A 13,548-nucleotide genomic window follows, 5' to 3' on the forward strand; every position below is an offset into this window, starting at 1 on the left:
CGACAGTCAATATTTGATAAAGAATGTCGATTGTTCGTGAAACTGTTGTAAGTCAATGTTTCAGAAAGTCGGAGTTGTTACATGCGCGCGAATGGGATTTAATAGGAGTCTTGTTAATCTCGCACATATGCGAAAAGATGTAAAGAAAACAAGAATATAATCCATACAGTCTGGTCATTTTGACCAGAGATCAGGGAGGAAGAAAACTCCTTGCATAGTCGGTTTATCACTAACAGATATTTCATACGGTTCGAACTGTATGCGAGCGTTGAACGTATCGTAAAATACACGACTACAAAAAAAGTTATTTAAAGAAGAAATTTAATCTTAATAAATTTAATGTATAAAACTGATCAAAGTATAATTTTACTTCCGTTTTCAAGAGAATTGACCGTCTCTTCGTGACTCGATCTTTGAATATAAAATTCAAGCATAAATATAGAAAAGAATTTTACTGTGCGTTGTATTTATTTTAATTATATTCCGCGAAATCAATTAAAATTTATAATATGAACAAAATTAATAATTTCTTGAAAATTTTGTGAAAAACTGATCGTGAAAAAACCGACCGCGAAAATCGACCGCAAAAATTATACGAGATGCGTGTGACTATACCCCAGTCAGAAATGACTTGAAAACCGACGTCGATTCGATACCGTTTCGACGTCGGTTTTCAAGTCATTTCTGACTGGGACATGTATACATGCGACACACATCTTGAAAGTATCGAGAGACATGCAGAATAAATTTAAATGACGTGAGATCCAGAAAATAGGAACTTGCTAGAAAGTAACTGTAACTGAAACTTCGTTACAAGAAAAACCTTCAACCTTGAATAATTCTGCGTACGGTGTGATGATCCGATCCAACGAGGGGACCACATGATGGAGGTATGTGATCCCGGCGACGCCATTACTATCAACGATCGGACATCGTGGGATCCGCCGTCGCTAGGTAAGTGCTTCCTTTACCAATACCGACGACGCGACAGTTATCATATATCAGTAGAGACTTTATCGACAGTGGCTGGAAATGTGTGTAGTGTAATAGTTCCAAAAATTAATATAGGCATACAGCGCTGGAATCAGCCGAGTGAAACAGTAACCAGAAATGATAGAAGAAATGATACCGGCGAGAAAGATAAAAGTCGAGTAAGTATCAAACATCTCTCTTGCATATTTTCTATATTAAAAATATATAATTATCAACTTATAACGTCTAAACATTAATTATTTAAAATGTATGATGACATCTCGTGACAATAGATTAATTTGTAATAATCTTTCCAGAGCGGCATAACCTCGAAAAGAAAACGTAAATTCTGATAAAGCTGTCGTGTTTGTGAAACAAGAAAGAAAGTAGGTGATTGAAAATAATTCAAGACTTCTCAAAGGTGAGAAGATGCAGATGATGCAGCAGGAAAACGCGTCGGTGCTGAGCGCACCAGTTGTTCCTGTTGTACTAGACCCCGCGATTGCTATAAGGATAACTTTGGGCTCGAAACTGCCTCGCGAGAGAGCACTGATGAACAACGCGGATTTGTGGCACAAAATCAAAGTCATCAAGGGCGGCCAGTGGGACAAGCATACGGTCTTGAAGGCTATTTTGAGGGCGGTGGAGCCAGCAGACATGTTACCGGTCAAGTATCAGGTTTGCGGCGAGGACGCATATTTTGTAGCGAGGAATTGCGGCCCTGCGCTGGAGATGCTGTGCAAGACGAGTATGATCATCCGAAACGCCAAGGGCGAGGCCATGATTCTCATGATAACCTTGGGATTTACTTCGATCCGCGATCTGAGAATCAACATGCATTCCATTCTGTTGACTGCATTGACCAGAAGATACAATCCGAGCGAGAAAACTTTGAACCTGGAGCGCTTCCACGCGGATCCGGATGTGGACAAGACCATCTATTGCCCGCTGTCGCAGCTTAGAACTTGCAACTACATTTTAAACCTGGCCAAGACCAAGATAGCCACCTTCGAGCATCTCAATTTGCAACACAACGAATTGTTCGACATATCGGCGATAGAGAATGCAAAGCTGACGTCCGTCAAATATCTGGACCTCAGGCACAATAATCTGTTGAACATGAGCACATTGGTGCCTCTGAAAAATCTAGAGGTCGTCAAACTCTGGCTCGATGGCAATCCCCTTTGCGAAAATTACTCGACCGCGAAGCAATACGTGGAATCCGCAAGGAGATACTGCCCGAACCTGCAGGAATTGGACGGCGTGTGCATTATGGAAAATATGCCGTTGATATACAAGGACTATTTTCGGGACGACAAGGCGCAGGGCTTCGCGCACGCATTCGTCACTCACTTCTTCGCTCTGTACGATCAGCTCGACCGAACGTGTCTACGAGGACTCTATCACAAAGACGCGTTCTACTCCATGAGCTTCACCATCTCTCAGCAGATCTCGCAAAAGATAGGCGCCAGTCAGTACACGTTCAATAGAAATCTATTGAAAAGAGGCGCCAAAAAAAATAGACAAGCATCTACAAACCTCTACCACGGCCAGGAGGACATTCTGGGAGCTTTCAGCAAGTTGCCCCGGTCCTATCACGACGCGAGTACCTTCACATACGACATCATGTACGACAACGACAAGATCATAGTGTTCAGCGTCTCGGGATTGTTCAAGAAACTGAGTTCCGGCATGTGCGTGTTATCGTTTTCTAGAACGTTCGTCTTAGTAGCCTCCCTCGACAACGAGTATCACATTTTAAACGATCAGTATCACGTATTCGCGGCACCCGACAACACGAGAACTGACAAAGTAGTGGTCAAGCACGTTTACGAAGACAAAGAGCCGGTTTGCTTCAGTCTGAGTGAGAAGTCTGTACTGATCACCAGACTGCAGCAGGTCACAAAGATGAACAAGGAATGGTGCGTGATCTATCTGTCGCAGGCCGAGTGGGACACGCGGAAGGCGATATCCACCTTCATAACGGATCTCAAAGATTCCGCGATACCGGACAGCGCGTTCGTCTCGTAGGGCTCGCGACGATACGCTCCCAGTGAGAAATGATACGTCGATCGATGTCGAAACCTATGCCGAATCGACATCGGCACCGTCAAATTGACGTTGATTCGACATCGATCGACGAGTCATTTCTCGCTGGGTTGCTTTCACACCGTCGGCGCGCGTTCGAAACTCTATGTAAATAGTAAAAATAACAGTAACATAAAATTAAATTTGCACACGTTTTTAGAAGTTTGCAAACCTTTCCCACGATCACGATTTCTTGCGAAACGTACGATTCCTCTTTTTTTTTCCGTCGCGAGAAATCGTCGCGTTAATCGCGCGTTTAATTGAACATCTCCCATAACGTGTAGATATTGGCTTCGCGCGAGACGATAGTATCGTATATCAATGAATATATCGCAAGGCGATGCGGATTACTCGCATGGCATTTAAATGGTCTGCGGGATGGAGAACGAGATGCTTAGTGACTTCATCCAAAGGTTATGCACTCAAGGACCGTAGCGATCATCCGGACGATGTGAATGAAACAAAATCGCGAAGGCAGGCGAGTTTTTTCTACCCTTTCTAATCGTCTTACGTCGCAGTACGCGAAAGCTGTGCGAAGAGCATCGAGACTCTATTTATGCACGATTAGGTAAATCACTATGTTCGAACGCGGATCTGTAATGGCTTATTAATAATTTAATCCCGAGAGCGAGGCACTTATGGTCATTGTCACTACTAAAATAGATGCGGCGTAGAGCCGAGAATAAAATTGTCATCTGTTAATAGAACCAGTATTTATAACAGATTTTATACGCGCACGTAATTATACGTTTCAATTACGCGGGCTCGATAACGGTGTGCATAATTTATCGCTAACACCCGTGCTAGAATAATAATTATGGAAGTAATTCATAGTCCGAGCGATTGTGGGAGAAATAAACTTTTTATTACGCGCGCGCGCGAGGTGAACTTTACGCTCTGTACGTGCAAATTTTCGCCGAGAAAATAATACGAATGAGTTAATAGTTCGCAATAAAGACGTGACTCGAGTTGCAATCGTGACGTTTGGCGCACGGCAGTAATTTTATTCCAATAAGAAAATAATAGATCCCGCCTGGTAAAAGCTCTTTTCGCTGCACGAATTTCAGACAATGCATGTCATTAATTAAATAGAATTGCGTAACAGAATTGCGAAGATTAAGTACGCGATTATTGTACGTAAACACGTAATTATGGCCTAAAAAGATCAACTTCGAAGGACAAGAGATAGCTTGAAGCGTAAGATGCAGCTCGAATGTAACAGCACGAGTGTTTGCATTGCATCAGCGTTGCAAGGAAAAATGCAGTAATGCCACGGTGGCCAAATAAACAATCATAATACGTTTACGGTAGTCCGATCGTATCTTCCGCGGCTCTTCTTTTTGCGCAATCTTGTCACTTCCGGATCGTCAGGGATCAGGAACATTCTTTCGCGTGTGAATAAGAATGAAAGAAGAAAATACTTTGTGTAATACTACGGTTATGCCGGTATATCGGAGAAATAAGTTTTAACGCAGCAGATCGCGCGGCGCCTTACACATTTTAGCGTTAATTTTTGAAGGAGTCACTCGCGCGCCTCTCTTTAACCAGCGATTATAAAAAGCGAGACGCGGAAATGATATACAAAAGGATCGAGAAATGTTGAGCTACACTAACCGAGTTGAGTTGCTAACAATTAGCCGGGAGCCGAGAGAGGGCTGCACGTATAGATAACGACATAATAAAATGATTGTTCCCTACTGTGAGACTCTGTAAAGCCTCCCACGAGAAGCGCCTTTGAGAAGTTTGCCTTCGTAAAAATAGACAACCGTGCATCCTTCCAGCACCAATTAACCCTTGTATTAATTAAAACTTTCTTCCCGATAGTCCGATGCTTCCTGCATTGGCACCTTGGAAATCGAAAGTATCGACACCCGAGGCGCGATCCCGCGTACAGAGCAATTAGAATAATTAAGTGAATTACGTTTTAATATTCAGAGGAACTTTAGGTTCCATGCAATAAAAGGCAACGGTAAATGTGAACATGTAATCAATCTAAATGCCATTATTCCTATATAGTCATCACTTTGCAAGTCATGTATATCGTGTATTTCATTTGTGAAAATCGCAAATGGCGGCGTCGAACGTAAATGTGTCAAGTTGTGGGTCAGGGTACCACAGTGAAGGAGGAAGGAGTATGATTAAAAAGATCGGGACATGCTTATGCCAAGAGGCTCGTAAGAGGCGTACGCACGATGTAACGCACCTGAAGATGTTTCTTCCAGATAACCCGCGAGAGAAAGTCATATCATGCAGATCCTATGTAAATTTTTCGTGTCGTCGCTCCGCCGAAAGGCGCCGGCAAAAATGGAAAGACCGCGCGCGCTTGTGATTCTCTCCCGCGATTAGAGATGGGCTTCCATTGAGTGGTAACGGGGATGAGACCAGAGAGGAGAAAATTAATAGCAAAACTTGTAGCGTAACACGAAGATAACGCGCTATACAGATATTCATTATGCAAAGCGAGAAGTGCGAAAAGTTAAGTAACATGATATCTGATGCTATTCGCCATTCCGTTACTCGCTTATCGATGCTAACAAGCGAGGAAAACGTGCGTGTAAACGCCTAGAATGTCACGTACAATAGTAACCAGGCAGGAAAGATTTAATGCATAACGGTAATTTCCAATCGTGTGAGAAGCGAGACTGTCCAGAGTGGAGCGAAATTATTTATCGCCGAATTATCAAATTTCAGATCGATCACATTTAACGAAATAGTAATTTAATCAATTAATTAATTGCTGTATTGTACAGCGATAAATGTTTTACGAAAATTCATATTAGATTCATGTGCAGTCTATGCCATTCCGAAATCTTCATAGCAAATGGGACAAATTTGCATATGTTTGTTATTACAGTCAAATTGTGTATCGCAAATGCGTGATAAAAGTGCAAAATAAAAATGTATAATAAGAATATATAACGTGATTCTTTAAGAACGAGATGACAGGATTTGCCTCATTGGCCAAGGTATCCTTGTACTAGATTCAAAGACAGCAACGACACATTCGTAACATGGATTGTGACATCCTGAAAGAAGCCTTTATGCACATCGTTATACTATGGCGACTATGCTAAAAGTACAATTTAATATTGCCTCGCGCGACACGCAGTGCCTCTCTATATTTTACGATTTTCGAACCGAACAAATCTGGGAACGCGCTGTGAAAATCTTTGGAGAGATAATGTTTCCTCGCAAACAAAATGTTGCAATGTTACAGCAGGGAAATCGGCTCGTATCAAATAATGGAACGAGCCAAGTCACCTTCTCCTAGACTAAGCGAACGAAATTATCGCGAAGTGAAGAAATCGACCATAGGGTTTAGTAACGTTCACAGACTGGACTGATTCCCACGAATGACGTTATAATAGCTTTTACGAAAGCGGAAAAATCCGTTCTTTTACGCGGCATGGGCATTTTGTTCAGAAACCAAAATGTGTTACTGCCAAATTATTATGCACATATATTAAATATAAAAGATACTCTCCAATAATGTATAGAAAATATATTTAGTACGTCTTAAGTTCGAAGTAACTTTTCGCAAACTTCCCTTTCAGCTTACAAGATCTGATCACAGTATAATAAGCTCTATAAGATTTAATGATACCCGCGTGATTATTGTAGTCTTTAAGCTTAAACGACTGGAGGCGAGTAGAATCGAATCTCGCGGTTAAGCGAAACGAGACGCTGCGTTTGCCTCTGCGAAGGGAAATCGAAGACAAGCGATTCTCTTAAACAGATGAAACAGTCCGATCGGGAGCAATTGTGCAAGACGAGGATTTTCGCAAGACCCGTTCGCATTCATGCGAACGTACGTGCCGGAGAGGAGCGATACGATTTACCGGAGATGCATCGTCCGCGCGCACCTGTGTACGTGCACGCAAATGCGCGCGCATGGGATTTTACGTGAGACGTGAATAATTAAAAAGGGCACGCTTGCGCCATTTTCCCGTTAATGAGTACGCGCGCAGCTGCATTTCCTTGCAATTACGCTACGAGAGAATCTCTCCTTCCTCTTTCCTTCCCCGACTTACCTAATTAAACTTGCGGCTACACAAGCACGAAAAAATATTACATTTGTCGCGAACCTCTCGGCGAGCCTTTCTCCTCGAAATTCTTTATCTTTTTCACGTTCTTATAACATTATGGCACGGGGATGATGACACGTTTTACGTGAAATGTGAATCTCTTCTAATGTAATTTATAATTTATAATGTATAGATACGCTTAAGATTGAAATTTGACCATTCAGAGTAAAGTTTGCTAATCACAAGTTTAGTGACTTTTATTCTAGTTGGTCAAATTTCAATTTAATCTCAATCTCAATCCGTAATCTGATACGGGCTTTACACTCACGAAGTTAAAAGATGCTGCTCGATCGCGGATTATTTTGTATCGTCGCGAAAAGTTTTTTCCTTATGTTCTCTTGTTAATTTCTCCCTTTTCGCTATTTGTCTACTTTCCTTTTCAATTGAATTTTCAAAAAGTCGGCGAGAAGTCGCTTCGATCTCGTTTGACTTGAACTTTTCGGAGAGATAGCTGGCATGTGGGAATCGCTTGTATAATCGGTCGGCACTTCCACGTTTCACGAGTGCGGGTTCGCGTATCACGCACGTAAGAACCGCGGCTTCACGCGCGTGCGTTTATGCAACATTCCGGGCGCGATTGTGTGTGCGCGCCTGTAGCGACGAGATCGTTTGCGTCGATGTGTTCGTAGCAATGTGCCCGGGGCATGAGGCCCGCGACACTGTCGTGAGTGAAAGTTATGCCGTCTTCTCTAGGGTTCATGTGTAGCATCGGCATGACCTACGATTATAAATCGTCTTCGAATTGCGGTAGCCTCGACGAGTACAAACTAATTGTTTCCTGTGCTAAGAAGGAAATACCGAATTTTGCTGGTGAAAGAAACGACTCTAATGATAATTTAATTATTCCAATCGCAGACAGATTACAAGATTTTGCAACTGGAAGAAAAAAAAAGAGAAGGATTATGTTGGCAGATGAATCGTACGAATATTTTACACAGTGACACAGCTGATCCCGCCGATTTTTATTTTACAGGCTCATTTTACTCTTATTTCGAGATCTTTCACTTTAGATTTTTCCCTCCTAGCAAGAGGAGCTTTCAAAGTTAGTCTAAATCGACGTCGAGCGAGCAGATCGTCCGTGTGAAGAGATGAATGCCCGCATTTGCGCGCGAGAGAGTTAATTTTATCATAGAGAGGCGCATTGACAAAGGAAAAGTGATGATTCACGGTGCGATATTCGAATAGAATTTCCTTTCCGGATGCGTCATATTGCGCGTTACGTATGCAAAATTAAGTGCGTATCTCCGTAACGCGAAGAATAGATAGATTCCGCTGTGCATCTTCCTCTAAGACTTAAATTGTGCAGATGGCCTTTCCAACGGGACAACACGAGATATTTATCGTTATGATTATTAATGATTGTTAATGACAAAACGTTCAGCTGTAAAAAGGAATCAGATACGGAAAATGCGCGCGTATGCGGGAATTTATGTAGACGTTGGAAAGGAGCACGAGGTAGGAAACGAGGTATATGGTCGTCACTTCAGAATTATCAAACGGGATTCTACGTTATATAAGTGAGAGGCGCGTATCGCGGTGATGAGTGGATAATTTTCTTTTTCGCACGGAGTTGCGCCGGAGTATGCACAGTATGTCACAATAACCGCGGGCAGCCCCTTCGCCGTGTAATTAAGATCTCGAGTACCTGCTTAATTCGCCACAAATACGTTAATTACGCCCACGGGAACAACCAGCGCGCCGTGCTCTCGGAGAGAGGTGGATTATTTAAATTAATTAGCGGCAATACGAAAATCACCGGCGGGTACAAAATCATCCGCGATCGAGCACGTATCTTTTATATAGTTCGCGCGCAGGAAGCGTATCTATTTATAAATTAGATTAGAAAAAGAGATGTCGCGTGTGTCATCATCCCCGTATCATAATAACGTATCACTGCTTTAACGACGTTTGCGCAAAATCTTGAAACGCCTGACATATATATTGTAATTCTTTAAGCAATGCGTTGTAGTGTAATTGAGTCTAACAATTGAGCATGTCTAAGAATTCAAGACCGATATCGAGGTCATGACTGAGAGAGTAATTGTAACCGATTCAACTATCAATCGCAGACTAATCGCTTTAATTGCAGCCTCTTTCCGGTTCGGTTGTCGTGCAATGCACTTGATGCGCGCGATTATAATTAACGAGAAATGGAACGCCATGTGTACTTTACGACTTTTTCCATTAGTATATGCAAACATAAATAAGTATTAATAATACCTCATCTTGCGATCTGTTAATTAATATTTAATCATATAAACATAAAAGGCAGAAAAACGTAATATAATGTTCGATGATATCGATAAAAATGATTTTCTAACAGTGGCGTGTGCAAATTTTGAGTTTTTATTTTACTACACGGAGAGTATTTTCTTTTAAAATTTAAAATCGTGTTATCGTGGGACAACATGGTATTTTGAAGACATTTATGAGAATTTTTCTGCTAGTAAAATGTATGGTAAAATTTCAAAAAACTCTCATACAATTCTTCGAAATGCCATGTTGTCCCACGATTACATGATTTTCAGGGTCAATTTTAAGAAAAAATTCTCTCCGTGTATTGATAATATTGTCAGATATGTCTTGTTAGTAAAGAGAGAAAGAGAGAGTTGTAATAAGGACTACGATGACAATCGCATTAACGAGCGAGAAGCGTGTCTAATGAATTTTCGAGATATCTTGTACAGTACGTTTGCGCTGTCAGAAAGAAAATTACGTGGTATATGTGTATGTACGTGTGTGAGGATGCGTGCTTCACGTTCAATAGAATAGAACGCTATTTGATTCATTTTCGACAAATTCGGTAGAACCTCCAAACTTTCCGATACAGGAGAAATACGTAGATTTTTTTATTCTATTGTGAGATTGAAATTGTGCAGATTCTATTGTAAGACTGACATGCACGGGCAAAGTAAAATTTGGATTCGACGCGGAGATGCGCGCGCGCGCCGGCTGGTTTTGAGAAGAGACGATCGGATGCGAGAAGGCCGTCGAAGAGAATCGCTGTGAAGGAGAGTGATTTTCAGGACGATCGAATACCGGGACGATCGGGTCTCGGTGCCTCATCTCGTCTTCGAGGCATACGGCCTTTGCTTTCACTTTCTCACGTGGTAGAGATGAGCAGACACCCTCTCTCTCTTCGTGCCGTCGCATCGCCGCGAGGCTAAATTACTCGCTCGGCTAATCCGGTGGTCATTGTGAGCTAAAGGCGTCAAAAACAAATGCTGCGGAATGGCATTTGGAAAATTCGCGCGTATTAATCTCGCGCGTCCAGGGCAGAGCGGGGAAAATGGCGCCACGCACGAAAGCGTAGAGGAGACGTCGCGAAAACAAAGTTACGCAATAGGTCACAGTAAATTAGAACACGCTAGAGTTAGGTGATTTCGAAGAAATTGCCAAAAAAGATCAGAGCGAGGTAGAGAAAATTCATTTAGTTCTCAATCGACGTGTAATACACACACACGACGAATATTATTAATGATTATGATATTACGCAATTATAATATTAACATCAATTATTAAATTGGAATCCATTCACTTTCTCTCGGATCAAGATGCGCATACACAAACATGTATTGCATAACAGGTGTCACGGGTCGGGGTGATGATCGTAAAGGATCGATTTGTTCGACTGTAGCTTCGCACACCGTTATCACAACATGCCGTATGTAGTAATTTATTTTATGTATTTGCTAGGAATTCCACGCTTTCAGTATTTCATAAGTCCTTTCGAAAAAGTGGCATTTGAAGTATAGAATGTCATATTTTACATTGAAGATTTATCTGTTTCTTAATCAGTTTCCTCCAACCCAGCCCTAATTTAAATATCTCTGATATAATAGTTGCGCAAAAGAAATTTAAGAAATGCATATTGCACAATCAATTTTAATTCGTGCAGAAATACGAATCGCTCTCGTTCGAATCTTCTCTGCCGATTAGTCTCGTTGCTCGTGTTACACTTTTCCGCCTCTTGTCGAACGCGCAAACCGTTCTTCGTCCGAAGGAGTATAAACCTCACGGGGGATATCCGCGGCAAATGCGTTCGTGGAACGCACGTGTATTATACGAGAGGTGGAGGACGTTCCTGACAAAAATCTCCACACTTTCACTATCTGGAATCGAAGTGCGTGACAGAGGGGAGGGAGGCCGAGTTTGGAAAAACGGGGAACTTGGTTCGTTATTGGCCGTATCTCAAGGCTAACCCGCGCGGAAGATGCGCACCGGGATCGCATGCACGGATCGTGTGCGCCTGACGGAAGTCAGATGTACTCGCATACGCTTAGCACCTTTTTGCATCCGCTTAAGTAAGAAACCTTGCGGCGGATACCTTGTTCGGAGAGTCGGTCGACAATCTTGAAACGCGAGAGTTATAGAGTCGAGCGCGAACGGAAACGCGTGTCTGTTTGCGCAACGTATGTATTTTTAGAGGAGAAAGGTATCGAGAATCGCAACAATCGTGTCTGAAAAAATGCCTGTTTCCCCGAGGAGAATTTTTCGACGGTTGCGCTAACTGTCGCGGATAAATGAACCCGGCATTGTTTAAGGAGATAACGTTTCCTCAAGAAGAAGATTATTTTGACTCGACGAAAGCAATGTCGTTCGACAAATATAAGTACAGTTCGCTTGAAGCAATTCTGCAGCTTGAGATAAAAAAAAGACACGAGATGCAGTAAAGTAAAATAATTGAGTTGCCAAGGATGAGCCGAGGATCGATTATAATCGAGACGCCGCGCATCCATACTTCGCGAAAGTGCCAGGCCAACGATGCCACCGCGGAAAAAATGGTTCACTGAAACCTTTGACCTTCCGCGCTTTCTCCACGAGCATGCCGGCAGTCCGCCGTAGGAATTGTCATGCTCTTTGAAATTCACCAATGATTCAATATCGGCAACTCTGGCCTTTAAATGGTAGTTAGAAGTTAGGAAAGGGGGACAGAGAGAGAGAGAGAGAGAGAGAGAGAGAGAGACAGAGAAAGGGAGAACGCGCGAAAGACGCGAAGTTTAATAATTACCGACGGAAACTCGCGAGAAGATCGCGCGAATGAAGACGATAAGGGTGCGTCCGTCCAGTTCGTTTTCCTAATTGCCGCGGACTCGGAAAATTATTCTACATGTACTTAATGAGGGAGAATTTATGTTCCTTAGTGGCGAGACTAATGACTCCTACGTGTACGATTACTCCGGGAAGCAAATATCACGTCACGGTAGCCTAGGGCACAGCTTCTCGCAGGTTACTGCTTGCCGAGAGAACGAAGCGTCCCGGCGATTCCAAGTGCTCGGGTGAGTTAATGCGAGATTTCCAGTTAGAAATTAATAATTGAATCTCAGAAAAATCTAGACTAATGTCCAATACGTGCGAGATTATTTCCAGAATGAACGGCACAACTTTAAACGGTTTCACACAATCCGAAATATTATTTACAATGAATGAGGAATTAATAGACGTATCCCATTATACAAAGTATCCGTAAATGTTACAAAAGATCCAATAAATTGTAATGATTCATTCTAAAAACTTTTTTTCCCAAATAATGTATATTTATAACAAGATTATACATCTCCGATGGGATATTAAGATTTACATTTTCTCAAGGCAAACTTCAATTCAATTTTAAATGTTAAATTTAAAAATAAATCTCGCTCATCGCGATCGACTTCCTCGATTTTCGGAACTCCGTCAGTTGAAAGTGTTGAAAGTTACACTATAAGTTCTCCCAGATTGCTTTTTAATCCTTAATTAGATTCCTGACTTATGAATAGTACTTTTTTTGCAAAATTTTAATAGCAATTGTAAAGTATAAAAAAAAAGTATCAAAGCTTTTTATTATCAAGCACACTCAAAAATATTAGCAGATTAATATTTTAAACGTTAATGTGAAAAAAGTTCTCTCACTTTATAAGAAGAAAATAGCAGCGGGGTTCGGTATCCCAGTTAGGAATCGAAGAGTTAATGCGACATACAATGCCAAATGAGGTGAGAAACGTTTCGAGAGGATAAGCCATAATTGGAAACGTCACCGTTATTATCGTCATATATCGTCACCTATGATTCTAAAGAATTCTTCCCTATCGTTCGTTTTTATCGAACGCGAGATCTGTCGCTCACGATCGCTCGCACGAGCAAGAGGCTGGAATCACCGAAGTTCTTACACCTACTATCGTACGACGACGAGAATCGCCTTTGTAGGTGCAAATATCGTTCCATCTACGAGCGAACCGAAGACAACTTTCGCCCTCCAAGGCTGAGAAGATTCCTCGCGCCGTAGAGCCCGTCGTGGTGCGCGTAATAGAAACGGACGAACGGACAGTCATTGAAAAATATAATACTCGATTCGTTAATTACTCCGTTACGAGGCACGTACGTCGATGTCGAAACTAGCCCCTTATAATGGCTAATAGATATC

The 13,548-nt window shown here is 42.0% G+C and overlaps 2 protein-coding genes across 3 annotated transcripts in view; both read left to right on the forward strand.

Moving 5' to 3' along the window:
- Window positions 1-13,548, forward strand: part of LOC105569494 (GATA zinc finger domain-containing protein 14) — a 49,154-nt gene that overhangs the window by 27,801 nt on the left and 7,805 nt on the right. Inside the window, exon 1 of one of the 2 annotated variants that reach the window (XM_012026003.1) lies at window positions 9,658-10,809. The exons of the other annotated variant lie outside the window; for it this stretch is intronic. Within the exon in view, the coding sequence (XP_011881393.1) occupies window positions 10,716-10,809 (94 nt within the window). The 5' untranslated portion in view covers window positions 9,658-10,715. Of the gene's footprint in view, window positions 1-9,657; window positions 10,810-13,548 lie in introns of those variants that run through there. 2 annotated transcript variants of the gene reach the window in all.
- Window positions 1,049-5,974, forward strand: LOC105569495 (nuclear RNA export factor 1-like). Its single transcript, XM_012026007.1, has 2 exons — window positions 1,049-1,151; window positions 1,290-5,974. Exon 2 carries the CDS (start codon window positions 1,402-1,404, stop codon window positions 3,001-3,003), a length of 1,602 nt encoding a protein of 533 aa, XP_011881397.1. The 5' UTR covers window positions 1,049-1,151; window positions 1,290-1,401; the 3' UTR covers window positions 3,004-5,974.

The sequence above is a fragment of the Vollenhovia emeryi genome, unplaced genomic scaffold, assembly GCF_000949405.1.
Source record: "Vollenhovia emeryi isolate VEMERY1.0 unplaced genomic scaffold, V.emery_V1.0 DF939124.1, whole genome shotgun sequence".
Taxonomy (NCBI): Eukaryota; Metazoa; Arthropoda; class Insecta; order Hymenoptera; family Formicidae; genus Vollenhovia; species Vollenhovia emeryi.